Source organism: Drosophila takahashii, chromosome 2L, assembly GCF_030179915.1.
Source record: "Drosophila takahashii strain IR98-3 E-12201 chromosome 2L, DtakHiC1v2, whole genome shotgun sequence".
NCBI classification, from domain to species: Eukaryota; Metazoa; Arthropoda; class Insecta; order Diptera; family Drosophilidae; genus Drosophila; species Drosophila takahashii.
Window position 1 is genome coordinate 6890462 of NC_091678.1, and position 18601 is coordinate 6909062.

Here is an 18601-nt window from a genome sequence, read left to right on the forward strand (position 1 = left end):
TTTTAAATGTTTTTGGATGCAAGTTCCAAGTTGAAGAAAACAATACTGCTTGTGTGAGCGACAATACTTAGTGACGTAAGCATAGTTAATAGTTAATACATTTATATTCATCTATATATTATTTAAATTTATTAATTTGATTATAGGCACAAATTTTTAAACGAATGCTTCGCGCAGGCAATTAAAAATGTTGGCCACTGGGGCGTATGTGTAATATTAGGATAGTTACAAATCCATTCTGTACATAAAACCATTTTATCAATTGAGTATTAAGCTCTATTAATTTGGAGGTTACAAAGCTAGAGACAATATCTTACTTATAGATTTAATTTCCTGTTTTGTAATATTTTTCGTTCGTTTTTGAGAGATACTCAAGCTCTCGGGGCTGTGTGGACAATAATAACATAGATGTATGTTAACCAGAAAGCCACGGTTACAACTTTTGCTTGCTAAAATATGAAATAATTAAAATCCCTTCACATAACTGTTTGTAAATAAAAGAAGTGTATCTCTATAGTTGAATGCCATCATTAAATGCTTTTGTGAGTAATTTAAGTGTACATAAAGCCAAATTAAACCGAAGCATAACTAAATCTTAAACGAGCGCATCTTTAATAGTGTTAAACCGTCAGTTTTTTGCCATCGCCAGTCACACAAGAACAGGTTACATCTAGGGTATTTTAACTACTAGCCAAACGTAAATGTTGTGCGTGAAAATGAAGTTAAAAAAGCTAAGAAAATGCATACACTTTCATACAGAAATATGGGCGCACAAATTAGAAACAGATATATGCTAATAATATAAATCATATAAATATACTCAAATCATAAATTAAATGACAAAGGGACTGTGAAGTCTGCCCCACAGAATCTTCTAAATATTGAAAAGGACATAGTAATGATATTACCGCTATACTTAAACCGTGTATATAATTAGAAACAAAATATTCTTTGTGTTTACTGAGAGTTCTGCATACGAAATATAAAATATTAAATCGAAATTAAAAATATTAAACACCATCGGAGATCCCTTTTCTGGCAACACCCGCCCATGTTGTATAATTTGTATGGTAGTTAAACCAAAATAAAATAAATACTTATATATTTCAGTGTATGCTCATTAACAAGAATAAAACAAATAACTATTCCTAAACATAAACGAGTAAATAAGACTCAAGACACAGGAAACCCACTATTAATTTGAAAAACAGCCTACATTTGGTTAACAGAAGTATAGATACAAGCCCCTTGCATGAAATCCGGTTATACGAATACCGAATATTTGAAGGTCGTGAAAAAAGGACAAAATTATACCCAATGAAATGTATTTGGAATTCAATAAAACGAACATGTTAAAAATTATGCCAAACAATACGAGTTTTTTATTCCACACTTGTTTCAGCATAAAACTTAAATATTTATTTGTACAAGTCCCAACGAAAAATGGCTGCATTTAGAACTAATAACAAAAATATGAAATAAATAGGTATCGAATAGGAAACAAGCTAAAATCACATGAGTGCTACGGTGTAAAAGATGCATAATAAATCCAGGTGGTTTTCCAAAACGATTCGAATACAAATCAATGTAAAATTCCGACTTGGCCAAGATACAAAACATTATCTCCGTACTCCCTGGTATTCTCCATTGGATCGTCCTTTGCCCGGAAATCCCCGAGCAAAAGGCGCCTTGGCATTGGTGGTCACATAATAATTCCCTCGAGCTCTGTGGGAATTAATATAATTATTAAAAAATTCTAGAAATGGAATTATATTAGTACTCACTTGTGGGAACAGTGTTCGCCCATTAGCACATATTCCGAGTCCTTGGGCTCACACCAACCTATCAGGTAGGAAAACAAGTTTGGGCAAGGACCCGCATAGAATCCCCGAGTCGTGGTTATGGACTCAATAAAGTAAGGTGTTACTTTCGTGTGATCACAGGCCAAGGTTTCTGGGGATTTAAGAGGATGGTAAAATATATTAAAATTGGGTTGGCAAAACAATCAACAGCATTATTGATACTATCGATGGTTTTAGACCGATATATACACTATTGATAATATCGATAAATCATTGTATCTGATTGACGATAGTATTGATAATGTCGATAGTGGCCACTTGTTTATTTAGTCTTATTTTCGATATTATCGGTAATATTAATTATAGCCACTTATTAATTTTAAATGGTTTTCAATTAATCGATAGCTAAATTTTCGATAAAATTAAATTTTAATTATATAGATTTATTTAAGCACACTCACGAAACAACGTGGCTGATCCCACACAAGCTGGCTGCCTGGTGCCTCCGTTGACATAGAAATCCGCATGGCCACTGGAGTGCCACTGGCCCAGGATTCCGGCTCCAGTGTGGACGACATCCACAAAGTGGGCATCTGTCGTGTCCAAGTCCCTGGAGTTGTTCGCTCCCGCATAGAAGAATATCGTTGGATCCAGCGCCGTAATCCTGCCCAGCTTTCCTTCCTCCGGCTTCAGATAGTTGGCCACCAGCCCAGCGATGTGGGCACCCACACTGTAGCCAATGAAGTGCAGATCATCCGGCTGAACGCCGCGGGGATGACGAGCGAGGTATTTTACTAATTGTGAGATGCAAAGACTTCCGAAACGCGGGGCCCAGTCCATCTGACTCAAACAGGGCTCCTTCACGGCATCCGCATAGTCCACAATGATGATGTTATACTCGCCCACACTGAAGTAGGCCTCCCGAAGATCCGGACTGGGACTCAATGTCCGACCGCCGCCGAAGCCATGGATTATGATCTTGGTGGGATGGCGGGGATTGAAGTGCGTGTAGTACAGGGCATTCGCATCCAGGACATCGATGAATTCCGGCTGCTCCTGGGTGCGCCTGGTGTACAGATAGAACTGGATCTTCGGGTGCGGACAGCGGTATGGCTTCTGCAGGCAAGAATCCGTCACATAGACTTGCGTCTGATTTTGACCAGCCGCCACCGCAGCAGCCACAACTCCCGCATTTTGACCAGCTGTATGTGAGATTGAAATTGCAAGATTCAAGATTTTAGTTGACAAACAAGTTTCGCTCTACGATATTACATTTAATTACATAAGAGGTAGTGGGGGGGACTTGCAGCGGCGACATTGAATGCTTGCAATTTGGCACGACGACGCAAATGTCATGCGATTCATGTTGCAGTCGCAAGAGTTGCAGAAAGTAAAAGTCAGCCAAAAACGGAAGTGACGCTATATTGTGGCTCACTTCACTCTTTGTTTGCCATTTGCGACTGGGTTTATTTTTGACAAAACGTGTGCTGCCCATGATATAACTAGAGCTGGATCTCGAAAACTGAATGCGGAATGAATATGCGTAATTTATTCGTATTTATGTGCTTCATGCGGGGTGGGAAAACCCATTTGAGATCGGCTTATCTGACACTTGGGCTTCAGATATGCCCCAAGTGGTTCGGATTCGCAATTGTTGGCAGTGGGTTTCACATGCATCGTTATGCTCTTTGGGTTATCCATTAAACTATTGTGTGTATCAACCATTTCACGCTTAATTTATTTTGCTTTTAATGGCTATTGCTTTATTTTTAATTTAATTTTGGGGACCTATAACATTGCAATTTTAAGGATCTTTAAATATTATAAGCTTCATATCCTACAAATTCTCTAGAACTTTAGTATCCTGGTATGTAAAGCATAAAACAAAATACAAAATATATACAAAAAATATTTTGGTTTAAATTTTGAATTGTTCAAGTATTTCTTAAATAGTTTTATAAACTTTACAGTCTACTTAAAAATGCTTTAGTAGCGAACAAGAAGAACAAAGAAAATAAAATTAATTAAAAGTAATAAATAAAATAATTTAAGGAAACATACAAATTTTTAAAATATTTGAATTTTACAGCAGTCCGCTAAAACTTCGAACTAGTTCCAACTATTTTTGTATCAGCAATGTTGAGCTCACCGCATGCGTAAGAAGCCGTCGTAATGCGGTTTGAATCTAAATGGCCAAATTAAAAATCTAACCGAGAATCGGCCTTCAACTAACTCAGTTGGTGGCGCCCAAAATGTTAACCAGCAATTGGCCCACTTGTAGTTGGAGTTACTCGTAGTTAGACGATAACCAAGAGTCATGCAACCGGTCTGGGAAACTATTGCAGATGCAGACTCTTGCCGGTTGGGTGGGCGCACTGGAAATACCCGAAGATATCGGCTGCCTTATAGGGCATATACGATATAGTATACCCATACCCCAGCGACACAGTGAGCACACATGCCCCAATTTAGTCCGATTTCGATGACAAGTGTTCGCTAGACCAGCAGCTGGTTAAATTAATCATGCAATAAGCGTACTTTTACATCAGAGACCGTAGCATAATGCCACTCAACCGCCCACCGATAATCATGATACAGACAACCGAAAATGAACATTATGAAAGCCGTTGGTAATGTTTAAAATATACTTTTTATAATATTAATATTTCCGTACTTATTTAAGGCTAAATTCCAACTAAACTCTAGCAAAAGTAGTACACATTTTTAAAGAAGTTGGTAATGTTCAAAGTATAAATGTAAAAATATTATTTAAAATATTTATTAAAGGCTCAAGTCCATCTAAACTCCACTATTCACTTGTATTTTCCCCAAAAAAGTTGATCCAACTTAAGATCCATTTTTATTTCTCTGTAGCCATATCATTCCCCACCCGCACTTTCCACTCTTCAATTAGCAATGGGCTGTGGTCGCGGTCATGCCTCAATTGCCTTCGGTTTTTCTGTTTTCATTTGTTTTTCACAATCGTTTATCTCTGACTTCGTGAGCTGCTTTTTCCATCTTATGTAAGACCACTCCTCCTGCCCCTTTTTACAATTTTTTTCACCATTCGGGCATTACGCATGCCAATTAAATGACTGGGATTTCTTTCGGTGGGTTTGTTTATATTTTTTTGGCGGGAAAAAATGCATGGGGAAATTTTTCGGTACTTTGGAGCTAGCCGGAAAACTTTGTCCAACTAACACAAATCAAAACCGAAACGGAAGCAGTCGAATGCGGAAGGAGAAATGCGAAGTTGGACGCGAAACACGAAATACTCATCGCCTGCTAAGTGAAAGATGATTTTTTGGGTTGGCTCGCTTTTGATTTGGCTTTATTTGTTTTTTTTTGGTTTGTTTTGTGGGTTTTTGTGTTTTTTTATTGGCCATGAGTCATGGACATTGTTTGGCTGGCTTTTACGTTGGAGATTATTGGCCAATTGACTTCGATTTGATATCGAGATTTGTGTGTCATAACCTTAAGGCTTTCAAGTGGTGTCTTAAATGGTGTTGCAAAAAGCCTTGCATGTCTTGTTTCTTTCATTAACAAAATTCTTAAAAAATTGCTTTATTACAGGCTTTAATATGAAATTAACTGCTTCTAGATTGCAACATATAGTTGACCCACTTTTAGGCTATAATTGCTTGGATTTCCGTTGGTTCATTGACCTACTAACTAGCCTAATAACAGCCCTTTAAAATAAACTGTAATTCTATATCAACTGACGACCGTGGCCCTCTGATTCTGTCTAAATTAAAAACTTGACAATGACACGCACCCCGAGTAACGCGCATACGCCCCGTATGACACTTTTTTTCCAGCGGCAATAAAATATAACCAGGCTATAAATACATTGCAAAAGCTAAAAAAGCTACAAAGAGTGTCAAGGTGCAGGGCCAACAAAAATATGAATTCATAATTAAGTGGCTAAAAATTTTAAAGATTTCAGGGCGGACTTAAACAGTAGTCGGGTCAATTAATTAACTTGGGCTACGTGAGATTACAAAAGTCACACCATGACAAGGCAGACTTTATGATTTTTGTGTGGGATGAGCCTCTGAAAAATATTTTCGGTACTCGAAGAGAGTTATTTATATGGCTGCTGGCCGAAGATATGAGGCAAGGTCGAAGAAAATGTTGGTAAATATTGGGCAACTAACAAAAAAAAAGAGGAAATTTAAGACGACGCCAATTTGAAGTGTCAACAGAAACACAAACCGCGGTGGTCACAATGACAGAGCGAAAAGAAAGGTACCGAAAAATATTTAACAACAAAATAGGTGCCAACCAGGGCGAAAGTAAAAGTTTAACTTAAATTTATCTCTTTGGGTTTCTTTTAGCACAACAACGCATACGAACCGGCGAATTCCAGGCGCAAAAAGAGTGTAAAACTCGCGCAGAGCAGCTGCAGCCAAAAGTCTGCACTTTTTTGCTTCCTCACACACTTTAACCACATGTTTTTCCGTTTATATTTTTTTTGGCAAATTCACACTACTTTTAGTTTTAATTGCAATTGCAAGTGCGATTATATAACTGGGCTATATTATGTATTTATAAAGCGGGATCTTTGGGTCAAGACCTGCTCGTTGACCGGCGCCTCAAACCGTCTCAAAGTGCAAAACTCTTTCTTAAGCACCAGCTCGAGAGCTGGTCATTGGACTCGATTTCGATTTCAATGCACAGCAAGACGACGGCGAAGCTGGCGAGGCATAATTCCGGCTGCCTCCGCACAGAAATTGATTCAGTTTTGTGTTTTACCACACTTCTTTTACTTTTTGCAGGCACGCGCGGTTTTTCGAGGTGTATTGTATCGGATTGGATTGGATGCTTGGGATCGATCTTGGCTTTCTCCGCCTCGAAGTACGCGAACACGTGCGATTTGATTGCGCTCCGGCGAGCCACTGACTGTCGAGTTCGTTTCCGAAGTCTTTCGTTTTTGTTGGTCAAAAAGTTCGCACCGGCGCACTGAAAAAGCTCGATCTGCGTGTAAAGCTTTTGTTTTCGGTATTTTAATACGAATTTGAAAGGGTTTAAAAAATATCAGCAAATAACCATTTGTAATATAAAAAATCTAAATTATTTTAAATATTGAACTGTACAAATTGGACGTCTAAAAGTCACAAAAAATGTGCCCTTTTTTTCATAAATTAGAAAATTTACTTATATTTACCCATTTATTTTAAAATTTTCTCCAATTTTATTAAAACGTTCAGTTTACTTCAAAAACATTACTTCTTAAAGTCATGGCAAATATTTTGTAAGACATTACAGTAACGACATCTGAAAACTCATTGGCAAGGCAAAGCGGTGCAGAAGTCCACCGGCAAGTGCCACATAAGAAACTTTATTTTCCCGCATTCTTCGAGGATGTAATCCCTAGACGCCGGATCCATGTAGACGACAACCTCATAGTTATTACATCCTTTGTAAATCACTTTTGAAGCATAGTCCTCCGAGCAGGTTTCCAAAAGTGTCTTTCTCACGACACACCATTTCTTAGTATCGAGGCAGGCATTAATTTTTTCTATAATGCCAAATACACTACACAGCTTCACTTCGTTGACCATCGGAATCACGAAGGAGCAGCGCACCAGTTCAAAGTTTTTTATGACCATCACCAGTAGACACTTCAATAAATGACAAATGATGAGAAGCTAGGAAATTTGGAAATAAAACTTTTAAAAACACTATGACTAAAAATTTACAAAATTATAGAAAGTTGTTTACTGTACGGTTGTTGAACTGAATGTAAAACCTTATGGCTAGACATATAATGTGTTGAAGTTTCAGGATTCACCTGCTTTGTTCACAATTTTTAAAAATTTGGCAACAGTCGCGTGGATTTTATTTGGATTTATATGTATGTGACTTTACATTCAATTTTTGCAATTAGTTTGGTCATTAGCTTACTGGGTTTATCTAAATTGTAAGTTGTAAATTTGTAACAAATATTTTTTTTTACAAAAAAGACATAAAAAAACACATCATTTATGTAATTAGTTGCACACTAACAGATAGGTTAATCTAAATTGTAAATTGTAAATTTTTAACAAATATATTTTTTTTTAATAATTTAAAAAAAAAATGTTATATGCATCCCTACTGTATTTTACATTTTAATAATTAGGTTGCATATTAATTAACATATTTGGTTTATCTAGGTCGTAAATTTGTAAGAAATATTTTCTTTAAAATAAACAGATAAAAAAGAAAAAAAAATTTAAAAAAAAAAAGTAATTAAAAATGGTTTACAAATAATTGTTTAATAATGATTTATATTTTCTAACTCAACTTAATGCTAGGTCCGTGAATTTACGAAGTACCGAAACGTCGAATTCGACTTCAACCAGCGGTCCTTTGGCGAATGGCGAAACCTCATGGGTTGTTAGGAAATACGAGCCCGAGGCACTGAAAGTTCAAAGGGGGAATTCAGAAATAAACCATACCATAAAATCCAGTAATATCATACTCAGCCGAAACAAAGTAACCCATCTGGGTGTTGGGCATATTGGAGTAATGGCTGCAACGCTGCGAGAAGAAATCGAACCAACCGCCGCACTGCTGGGCCCAAAAGCCCCTTCTCGAGACAATGGACTCCCCGTAGTAGACGGCTGCCCTATAATGATTGCAATTGTAGAACCGCCAGTTGCTGATGTAACTGCAGCCCCGTTGGTTCAGCTGATCGAGATTCGGATAAAAGTCCGCATGGCCCATGGGCGGCAGCATGGAGAAGAAAAAGGGATCGGTGTGGATGATGTCCACGAAATCCGCATCACTGGCATCCAGTTTTTGCTGCAGCGAGGTCTGCATCATGAAACCAGGACCCGCCGGATCCAGACCCGTAATCCTGGCCAGCGGTTGGCTCACATAATTGGCCACCATCCCGGCCACTTGGGCACCCAAACTAAAGCCTATCAAGTGGATATCCTCGCGTGCACAGATTCCAGCTGAGATTAGGTTATTTATCAGTTGAGCCAGACACTCGGAGACAATGGGAGCATTATTCACGGCCCAAGGATAATAGCAAGGCCACCGCACTAGGGTCTCATAGTCCACCGATATCACATTAACTGGCTGAGTTTCAAGCAGCACATCTCTAACTTCCAAATTGGGTGTCAAATTCCTGTTGCCTATAAATCCATGGATGAGTATTTTTAGCGGCAGTCGAGGTTCAAAGAGATCCTTTTGTGGATTCAGGGGATCCAGTAGATAGGGATCATCGCGGGTTTGGCTGAAAATTAAAGATAATCACTTCCTTGTTTCTAGTTTCCTATAAAAAATACACCTACTTGGTGTAAAGCCAGAAGGAAACCCGCGAATTGGGACACTTTTGCTCGCCGAAGACACAAAACTCTGGCAGCCAGCCGCGCAGCTGTTTTTCTCCTTTACAAAAACCGGAGATTATTAAAAGGAGAATCACCGCGGTATATTTGCCCATGACTAAAGTCAAAACTGCTCTAAGCTCGCATTCTAACGCCAATTCTATTAAATTTGCACGGCCTAACATTGAAAATGGCGTGGAAAATGGGGGCTCATTGAAAAAAAAAGAATAATAATAATACTGGCAGGTGATAAAAAGTCAAGGTCGCCAAAGGTGGTGGAAGGTGGGTGGCAAACAGTGGGTCAAGGTCGCTGCGGGTGGGCTTAGGCGTTAGAAACTGGTAATGAAAATGCTATTCTAGAACAGGGGATAAAAAAGCATTGATTTATGGAGGAAGGTTACTGGGTATGATAAATATGGCTTATTTCATAAAATAACCAGAAATAAACTAAATTTAAAGACTGTTTAATTTAAGCTTTGTTTGCAAAACAATTCTTATTTTTCAAAGCAAACAATTTTCTTTATTTTTACAAAACAATATCTTAGTTTAAGTTCTAGTTCTAATAACCCATTATATCTTTTAATAAGGGACTTAATTTAATTTAATTTCGGTTTATTTCAATAATTTAAATTTTAAATAAATAATTCTCTATATTAGTACTTATTTAATAATATTTCTAGACAAAGGCTGATCTTCTTCGCGATCGATCCAGTTTAATTGCTTATCTAAATCGGCTTCATCCATTTTAACAATAGCTTTCACCGCGTCCAATTCGAGAAACGCCTCCAATAGCTGCGGCTCATAGTCATCGTCGATTTCATTGTTCTCCCCATTCAGATGGAATTTGGCCAGGGTGTGACTATTGTCCACATCCTCCAGTTTGCCCAAAGCAAAGGGCGACGTACTTCTGGTTTTGAGGAAATAAGAACCTCTCAGGTCCTCCGAAACATGATAGCCCATTTCCGCCTGAGGTCCGGTTGTGGGACAAAGTCCAAGGAGATGGACCAACCAACTGGAACACTGGCGTCCCCAGAAACCCACGGTGGAGTTGATGGACTCGGCATAGAAGCGAGGAGCTCGCTCATGATTGCAGCTCCCAGGATCCTGCATATTCTCCTCCATGCAGCCGGGTTGTTGGGCCCCGAAATTGGGATAGAAATCCACATGACCCGAGGCTCTCAGAATCCCACGACCGAAAACATCCGTATGAATGACGTCCACAAACTCGGCATCACCGGGATCCAATCGTCTTGAGTCTGGACCCAGGATAAAGAGGGGCTTTGCAGGATCCAGACCCGTAATCCTCTTCAGCTTTCTCTTCAGATAGTTGGCCGTCTGACCAGCCACCTGGCCACCCAAACTAAAGCCAATCAGGTGGATCTTATCGTTCGGCACTATTCCACGATCCACCAAATTGTTGATCAACTGCGCCAGGCATTGACTCACTAGGGGAAGATTCTGCACCGCCTGGATGTAGCAGGGATATCGCACCAGTGGCCCATAGTCAATGGAGATCACGTAGACGTCCTCGTTATGCAGAAGTACGGGGCGGATCATGGAATTGGGTGCAAAATCACGGTAGCCTGTGTAGCCATGGATGAGGATCTTGAGCGGCTTCGGCGGTTGGAAGTCCCAGGGATTGAGGTCCAGGGGATCTAGCAGTATGGGGTTTTCTCGGGTAGAGCTGTCCGTAATTAAAAATGAGATTTTAATTTTATATTCATTAATTGACAATTACAACATGACAAAAGTATGTATAAAAAAAAACATTTTTTTTAACAAATCTATTAAAATATAAAAAGAATATAATCACAAAAAAAAAATTTTTAACCAATCTTTTAAAATATATTTTTAAAAATATTTTACTTACTTCGAGTAGAGCCAGAAGGATACATTTTTATTGGGACATTCTCCACGAACGACTTGGCAGGCGGGATCTATGAGACCCACCAGTGGATTGGCAGTCGCACTCCTCAGTAAAACTGTTTAAGTAGAGTCGAAATAGAGTCCCCTAGTTTTATTTTTTTTTTTGGGTCTTACTTACTCAACAAAGAGAGCCACACCGTCGACTTCATGTCCCAAATACTCGTACTTCTAAGGCCGTGTGTAAACTGGGTTCCGGCCAACGAGAGTGGTTGCTATTTAAGTGGAGCAGTTATCGCCTGGCAGCGATCTTTCTATTGGCAACTGATTGAGCCGGCGGCATACATATGTAAGCACCCACACAGGGGCAAATGGTGGTGTCAAATGGTGGGTTCCATTGGGGCCAAACGAGAACGAAAGTAGCCGAAGTTCGCGTGGTTGGTTACGAAATACATTGCAAACGACTGCCTTAAAAAATACTTTTTTTATATAATAAAATCGTTGAAAACTTTTGATTTCATGCAGATTTTCAAACACTGTTAAAAAAACGAAGTAAATTATGATATGAGAATATTAAAAAAAACAATTACAGTTAAACTAAAGATTTTAAACGAATTTAGTGTTAATATTATTTCAAACAAGAAAGGAAGCTAGCTTCCTTTGCAGATAATTCCTATTAATTTACAAATCGCAAAAATGTTAATTTTCCTATTATATTCCCATTAATTTTCCGATCGTTCCTATGGCAGCTATATGATATAGTCGTCCGATTTAAAAAAAATTTTATTCGAAATTCAGAATTAGATAAAAAATGACATTTCCAAAAGTAGAATGTTATAGGTTCAAAAACACCCAAAATATAATTTTTTTAAATTTTTTTTTCCCGATTGTTCCTATGAGAGCTATATGATATAGTTGTCCGATCCGGCTCGTTCCGACTTATATACTACCTGCAATAAAAAGAAGACTTTTGGGAAAGTTGTATCCCGATAGCTTGAAAACTGAGAGACTAGTTCGCAAAGAAACGGACAGACGGACATGGCTAGATAGACTCGGCTATTGGTGCTGATCAAGAATATATACACTTTATGTGGTCGGAAACGTCTCCTTCACTGCGTTGCAAACATCTGACTGAAATCATAATACCCTCTACAAGGGTATAAAAATTACAGTTAAAACTAAAGATTTTAAACGAATTTAGTGTTAGTATTATTTCTAAAAACAAGAAAGGAAGCTAGCTTCGGCCAGCCGAAGCTTATATACCCTTGCAGATCATTCCTATTAATTAACAAATCGCAAAAATGTTCAATTTTTTAATATTTCTCATTAATTTTCCGATCGTTCCTATGGCAGCTATATGATATAGTCGTCCGATTTTGATTAAATTAAAATTGAAATTCGGAAATATTTAAAAAGAGTCATATCCTAGAGTAGAAGATAATACAATAAAAAGCAAAGAAGCTTGGATTTATTTCCTATTACTTTTCCATTAATTTTCCGATCGTTCCTATGGCAGCTATATGATATAGTAGTCCGATTTTTTAAATAATTTATTCGAAATTCAAAAATATTTAAAAAATAACATCCCCAAAAGTAGAAGGTAATATTTCAAAAAACACCGAAGCTAGAATTTTTTAAAGTTTTTTTTTCCGATTGTTCCTATGGGAGCTATAAGATATAGTTGTCCGATCCGGTCGGCTCCGACATATATACTACCTGCAATAGAAAGAAGACTTTTGCGAAAGTTTCGTCCCGATAGCTCAAAAACTGAGAGACTAGATTGCGTAGAAACAGACAGACGGACAGACGGACAGACGGACGGACAGACGGACAGACGGACATGGCTAGATCGACTCGTCTTGTGATGCTGATCAAGAATATATATACTTTATGGGGTCGGAAACGTCTCCTTCACTGCGTTGCAAACTTCTGACTGAAATCATAATACCCTCTGCAAGGGTATAATAAATATTTTTTATTAGTGTATAAATTGCGTTCCACATTTTTATGGAAAAAGGCGTGAAATCAAAAATTTCTTAAGTAGTTATAAACATTTTCGCGACATCTCTTTTTTAGTTCGCAGTTTGGCTTAAAGTTTAAAGGTAAGAGTATTATTTTTTAAAGCATCAAAAATATTATAAATTCCATTTGTTGATCGCAAAAATCGCATAATTAAAACAAACAAACAAAAAAGTGTAAATTTGCCTAGTTCCCTCAGCGAAGTTAACTTTTCACGGTTGAACTATTTTCCAAATCAGAGAAAGTGAAGTATTAACTAATCCATCGCGTGTACACAAAAACAATCAATAAAACACTTTATTGGCTAATTAGTTAGGCTAATTGTTTATCCAACAAATAAATGAAATTGCGATTATTCAATTAATTTGCAACTTTAAAGTCTACACTTGCATCCACGTCCGTTCGAATGAAACTACTGCTGCAAAATGTGGCTTAAACATTTGCTACACTCCATTTTTATACCCTTGTAGAGGGTATTATAATTTCAGTCAGATGTTTGCAACGCAGTGAAGGAGACGTTTTCGACCACATAAAGTATATATATTCTTGATCAGCATCACTAGACGAGTCGATCTAGCCATGTCCGTCTGTCCGTCTGTCCGTTTCTATGCGAACTAGTCTCTCAGTTTTAAAGATATCGCGATGAAACTTTCCCGAAAGTCTTCTTTCTATTGCAGGTAGTACATATGTCGGAGCGAGCCGAATCGGACCACTATATCTTAAGGCTCCCATAGGAATATTCAAAGATATATAAGAAAATTCATTGTTACTTTGTAGGAAGTAGGCGTTTTAATTCTTGACTCTTTAAAAACAAAATTCAAAAATAGAAACGCTGAATCTGGAATCCCTGGAACTGCACCGAGTGAGCATTACTTTATCTGCAAGGGTATATAAGCTTCGGCTGGCCGAAGGTAGCTTCCTTTCTTGTTATTATGTAATTTCAATTAAAACGCAAATCGGCTGTAAGTATTCAAAAACAAGAGAGAACGTTATAGTCGGGTGCCCCGACTATCAGATACCCGTTACTCAGGTAAAGGGAGTGCGAGGGAGATGGAGATAGAGATAGAAAACTTTGATCACGCATAACTTTTTAACGAATGGTCCGATGTGAAAAATTTCTTCTACATTTCGATAGGTATTGATAAACACAATAAAACTGCATTTTTACTTTTCCAAAATATTAAAATTTTAAAAATCGTATATTAGCGATTATGGGCGTTAGAGGAGGCGTGGCACCATTTTAAAACAAACTTGCGCTGCGTAGGAACTCCAAAAATCTGCATGCAAAATGCCAATCTTCTAGCTTTTATAGTTTCCGAGATCTCAGCGTTCATACAGACAGACAGACGTTACCCTACGAGTAACGGGTATAATAACAGCTTTGGATTTCAAAAATAGCAGTCGGCCTGTGACACGCAGCGTTAACATAATAGGGGTATTCCAAGAAAGAAAGCTGAAAAAGTTTATTTTTCTTTGAGGAACCCCCCTTATGTTTTCACGCAAAGCTCCCCAATCAGGGCTGCTTTGGGGCTTTTCGAACAGCTGAAAAGCTCCCCAATCAGCAATTCCACGGAGAAGGGCACAGCTGTTTTTAAAAATGATAAGTAAAACTAGATTTTCAGCATCATCGCTGATTAGAATCGCCCGTGTCCGCAGCACCTTACATAATGGCCAAGCGAGACACCTGGAAGCAGATGCGCCAGATCTTTGGCCAGGCGGTGGAGGCAGTGCACCCAGAGCGAATATTCGCCGACTACCAAAAGTTTGACTTGCGGGCAGTAGTCGGTGAGAACCCTAGGGAAATCTCCATAAAACTGGATGGAGCAAAGCAGGATATCAGCGGGAAGACCTGCCACATCGTGGGCTTTGGAAAGGCTGTCCTGGGAATGGCCAACAAGGTGCATCAGGATCTGGGCACTCGCTCTGCTGGCGGAGTGCTAAGTGTGCCGGTGAACACCCTAAAGCAGTTCCAACAACCCATTGCAACGGGTTTGCGGATTCACGAGGGAGCAGCCGGAAATCTGCCTGATGAGGCTGCTCTGCAGGCTGCCCAGGAAATCCGTCAGCTGGCCCAGAAGATGACCTACCAGGACATCCTCTTTGTTTTCATCTCTGGCGGCGGTTCGGCTCTCTTGCCCTTGCCCCGTCCACCTTTGACCTTGGAGGACAAGCGCAATATTGCTGATAAACTAATGAAGCGCGGAGCCAGCATCCAGGAGATCAATGCCGTGAGGATTGCCTGTTCGGACATCAAGGGCGGTCGCCTGGCTAGGATTGCCGGCCAGGCGGGTCTCCTTGTGACCTTTGTGCTCAGCGATATTATCGGAGATCCCCTAGAGCTAATAGCGTGTGGTCCCACCATTCAACCGGTGGTTGGAGCGTCCCCTTCGGACATTCTCAAGAAGCATCAGGTGTGGGAGGAGCTCTCACCGTCGATACAAAAGGTGTTTGAGCCGCCAGAGGAACTGGACAATCAATTGCTACCCAATCACAAGATCTTTGTGGTGGGCAGCAATGTGATAGCCACCTCGACAGCCGCCTTGGAGGCCGAAAAACTGGGCTACATTCCCTGCGTGCTCAGTTGTGGCGTTCAGGGGGATGTTTCCCAAGTGGCTGGCGACTATCAGAGGTTACTACATGGCATCCAGGAGGCCAAGCAGCAGGGAATACGAGATGCGCAGCTCCGGGAGAAGTATGCCTTTGGTGAGAGAAGTTTTCCGGGATTCCGAAGGGCCCTGGAAGATCATCTAAGCAGCAAGAAGCCGCTTTTCCTGATCTGCGGAGGCGAGCCAGTCATCAAAGTTTGTAGAATTTATATCCTAAAAGTGTAATTTAATCATTAATTTAATTTTCAACAGGTAACTGGCCAGGGATTGGGTGGCCGCAGTCAGCACCTGGCTTTGCTCATGTCGCAGACTCTGCACCGCGACGAATCCCTGAGGGATTGCACCTTTCTGAGCGCCGGAACCGATGGCATCGATGGACCCACCGATGCAGCCGGTGCCATTGGAGACAGCAGCGTGGTGGAGAGCTACTTAGCCGATCACACCCTGGATGAGCTGGCCGAAACGCTGCGTAACTGCGACAGCTACAACTTCTACAAGAATCTCGCGCAGGGCGAGCACCATGTGCTCACTGGACACACGGGCACCAATGTAATGGATCTGCATTTCCTGGTCGTGCCTTAGTTTTCAACGCCCCCGCCCATAAATACACAGATACATAACATATAACGCATAGATGTGGGGCAGTTCGTTAATGGAGCTGCTCTTGAACCGCAGACGACCGCAGGCAATAGTCGTTTAAATTTGTTTTTACGATTTTCCTCTTTAATTTTGCTCTATGAAATTTTAACGACTTTTTTCATTAACATTTTTAATAACCATTGAAATTCAAATATTTTGTGATCTTTATGCTCTGAGACAGTCTCCGGTTGTGAAATGAAATCAGCCTGGAATTGTCTTGATTGTAATTATGTGGCAGGCGACAGATGTGATAAATCAATTTGTATATGCGATCACCGCAGAGCATAAATATATCTGAGTAATTTCCATTCAATTTCCATTTCTTTTGTACTGCGTCTCATAAAAATGCGCTGCTAATAAATCATCTTAATTGTTCGAAACGAAACGAAACGAAACGCCAAAGGCAAACAGTAGCCAGTAGCCAGCGAGCAACTACAACAATAGCCAGCGATAATTGCAATTAAAAATGTAAATTTATTTGCTTCGCTTTATTTCTATTTTTTATTTTTAGATTTAGCAAAACTGAAAAACTAAAACGCGACGCGCGCCCAGTTGCAATTTAGCAATTTTTACAACCGCTAACACTTTGACTGCATTTTTTTCTAATTGTGATTGTTTTGCCCGCTTCTATCAACGCTTCTTATTGTTTACTTCGTGCGGAGCACAAGTATAATTATTTTGCCGCGCATATGCCACAATTATTAAATAATCACATTCGCCAGTCAGTCACTCTCTTGTGCTATTTTTGCTCGATTAGGTTTGTTATTAACTACATTCAGTACTTTAGAGATGACTAAGTTCTGGTTCCTTTGAAACTATACTATGATAAATCTGAAATCTCTGGCTGCTGCGCACACAAGTCATTTGTCTCTATGATGGATTGTCATCAGATATCAGAGTTTTTTCTATTTTTATTGTAATAAAAATTGTAATCGCCTAATTCTTGTAATGTATATATAGCTAATATGGATTCTAAAAATATGCAAGTACTGCTGAGTTAAAGTGTTAATATAATATTTTTTATATATTTTATAATACGGATAAAAATACATTTCTGTATAAAAATGTAAATATTTATGATTGAATTTATTTGAAACAAAAAATCTATTTAAGAGTCAAGAAGATTACTGCAGAGATTACCAGGAAATGCCATGGACTGCCTTCAATTAAGAGCTCAGCTGCCCACTGGTGGACATGTAGGGCCCACTCGGAGATCCGTGGCCGACGATTAGAATCGTTTCCGTTTCCGCTTTGATGGCACAGATGTCATCAGCTATATTTAACATTTTTATTAGCCACCGACCACCGACCACTGACCACCAGCAGCCAACATCAACTCCCCTCCCACAGATGGATGGAATGTCGCGTCAATTTGTCTGGCCGGGCATGGCAACAATCTCGGCGAGCATCTCATCATGATCATCATCATCTTCGGAGCAGCAGATACAGCAGCAGAAGCATCGGCAAGATGGAGTGCAAGTGTCGCGTTGATTTATTAATTAAGCATTGGAGCGCGGCAGCTGACGACGATGCTAATGAAGTACTCGCTGGAAATTTTAATTAACGATCCCCGATCCGATCGCCATATAGCATAGATTCTTCTTGTGTTCTGTTGACTTATGACATCACACCCAGAAAAGCTGAACACAGTGGAACACCAGCTGCCAGCGATCTCATTGCCAGACAAACTGACGACGCTTATCACAAATGTACTTACAAACAAAAAAAAATATATATATGCTCGAAATCACCAGGGACATTGCGCATACGCCGCGTGGCCCCAAAGCCAACAATTAAACACTGTTCACCGCAAACGCAAACGCAACGCCTCCGGGCGACATACATAAATTTCATTCGCTCGTCTCTGCTCTTAATTTGTCTAGACAATGGCAAAGTTCACTCCGAACAAATATAATATAGGCAAAGTTCAATTAACGCTCGTGTCACATGCCTTAGTTGGGGGCAAATGGATACGAAAAATTCGAGAAAAGACAAGGAACGGAAAGCAATTTGCATTTTGCTGGGAAATCATCTTGACTTAGCCCCATATGAGTCACGTTCGAAGACTTTCGGTTGGAATCTCTTAATTTGAAGCAGATGTGTGGGGGAGATTTTGGGCGACCTTTTGGGCAAACTTTTGTGGCAATGAACTTGACAAAAATGTGGTAATTTTGGGAAGAATGCTTGAAAAACATTCATATTTCTAAGGCAGGAAGAAGCTTAAAAAGATAATTATTTAAAATATAAAAACAAATAAATTTGCAAACCATGTTTAAATTTTTAAAACTTCTTTAAAATATTAAGCCCTTATAAAATCACTTTTTTTTTATGGTAATATACAGGCGATGCTTTT

At 39.4% G+C, this 18601-nt stretch overlaps 5 protein-coding genes across 6 annotated transcripts; 1 reads left to right on the forward strand and 4 right to left on the reverse strand.

Moving 5' to 3' along the window:
- Window positions 1–1393: 1393 nt before the first annotated feature.
- Window positions 1394–7563, reverse strand: LOC108063423 (phospholipase A1 member A). The gene is made up of 4 exons (XM_070217002.1): window positions 6970–7563; window positions 2264–3004; window positions 1785–1953; window positions 1394–1725 (listed from the first exon to the last, which is right to left on the reverse strand). Exons 1-4 carry the CDS (start codon window positions 6971–6973, stop codon window positions 1620–1622), a joined length of 1020 nt encoding a protein of 339 aa, XP_070073103.1. The 5' UTR covers window positions 6974–7563; the 3' UTR covers window positions 1394–1619.
- LOC138912620 (uncharacterized) lies at window positions 7088–7414 on the reverse strand. Its single transcript, XM_070213772.1, has one exon. The coding sequence runs from the start codon at window positions 7412–7414 to the stop codon at window positions 7088–7090; it is 327 nt and encodes a 108-aa protein (XP_070069873.1).
- A 413-nt stretch (window positions 7564–7976) lies between the features above and the next one.
- On the reverse strand, window positions 7977–9261 carry LOC108063305 (inactive pancreatic lipase-related protein 1). Its single transcript, XM_017150369.3, has 3 exons — window positions 9089–9261; window positions 8269–9030; window positions 7977–8207 (listed from the first exon to the last, which is right to left on the reverse strand). Exons 1-3 carry the CDS (start codon window positions 9235–9237, stop codon window positions 8087–8089), a joined length of 1032 nt encoding a protein of 343 aa, XP_017005858.3. The 5' UTR covers window positions 9238–9261; the 3' UTR covers window positions 7977–8086.
- Window positions 9262–9711: 450 nt separating this feature from the next.
- LOC108063339 (pancreatic triacylglycerol lipase) lies at window positions 9712–11469 on the reverse strand. The gene is made up of 3 exons (XM_017150403.3): window positions 11166–11469; window positions 10992–11103; window positions 9712–10805 (listed from the first exon to the last, which is right to left on the reverse strand). The coding sequence occupies exons 1-3, from the start codon at window positions 11194–11196 to the stop codon at window positions 9782–9784; spliced, it is 1167 nt and encodes a 388-aa protein (XP_017005892.2). The 5' UTR covers window positions 11197–11469; the 3' UTR covers window positions 9712–9781.
- A 1599-nt stretch (window positions 11470–13068) lies between these two features.
- On the forward strand, window positions 13069–17188 carry LOC108063569 (glycerate kinase). 2 transcript variants are annotated; one of them, XM_070213909.1, is made up of 3 exons: window positions 13069–13086; window positions 14660–15804; window positions 15862–17188. In XM_070213909.1, exons 2-3 carry the CDS (start codon window positions 14671–14673, stop codon window positions 16189–16191), a joined length of 1464 nt encoding a protein of 487 aa, XP_070070010.1. In that variant the 5' UTR covers window positions 13069–13086; window positions 14660–14670; the 3' UTR covers window positions 16192–17188. The 2 variants fall into 2 exon arrangements, with proteins under 2 accessions (XP_070070010.1, XP_017006197.2); XM_017150708.3 differs by lacking the exon at window positions 13069–13086 and having other exon boundaries at window positions 14618–15804.
- Window positions 17189–18601: the final 1413 nt, after the last annotated feature.

What these genes read in the sequence shown, in the direction of transcription:
- LOC108063423 (XM_070217002.1), bottom strand. An exon ending in GGGATCAGCCACGTTGTTTC is followed by an intron (nt 1,954 to 2,263) that starts GTGAGTGTGCTT and finishes TTAAATCCCCAG; the next exon opens with AAACCTTGGCCTGTGATCAC. An exon ending in GGCGAACACTGTTCCCACAA is followed by an intron (nt 1,726 to 1,784) that starts GTGAGTACTAAT and finishes TAATTCCCACAG; the next exon opens with AGCTCGAGGGAATTATTATG.
- LOC138912620 (XM_070213772.1), bottom strand. Translation starts at nt 7,414, where the DNA reads ATGGTCATAAAAAACTTTGAACTGGTGCGCTGCTCCTTCGTGATTCCG.
- LOC108063305 (XM_017150369.3), bottom strand. Translation starts at nt 9,237, where the DNA reads ATGGGCAAATATACCGCGGTGATTCTCCTTTTAATAATCTCCGGTTTT. An exon ending in TCCTTCTGGCTTTACACCAA is followed by an intron (nt 9,031 to 9,088) that starts GTAGGTGTATTT and finishes TTTAATTTTCAG; the next exon opens with CCAAACCCGCGATGATCCCT. An exon ending in GGTTACTTTGTTTCGGCTGA is followed by an intron (nt 8,208 to 8,268) that starts GTATGATATTAC and finishes TTGAACTTTCAG; the next exon opens with TGCCTCGGGCTCGTATTTCC.
- LOC108063339 (XM_017150403.3), bottom strand. Translation starts at nt 11,196, where the DNA reads ATGAAGTCGACGGTGTGGCTCTCTTTGTTGA. An exon ending in GGTGTGGCTCTCTTTGTTGA is followed by an intron (nt 11,104 to 11,165) that starts GTAAGTAAGACC and finishes CTACTTAAACAG; the next exon opens with TTTTACTGAGGAGTGCGACT. An exon ending in TCCTTCTGGCTCTACTCGAA is followed by an intron (nt 10,806 to 10,991) that starts GTAAGTAAAATA and finishes AATTACGGACAG; the next exon opens with CTCTACCCGAGAAAACCCCA.
- LOC108063569 (XM_070213909.1), top strand. Translation starts at nt 14,671, where the DNA reads ATGGCCAAGCGAGACACCTGGAAGCAGATGCGCCAGATCTTTGGCCAG. An exon ending in GAGGCGAGCCAGTCATCAAA is followed by an intron (nt 15,805 to 15,861) that starts GTTTGTAGAATT and finishes AATTTTCAACAG; the next exon opens with GTAACTGGCCAGGGATTGGG.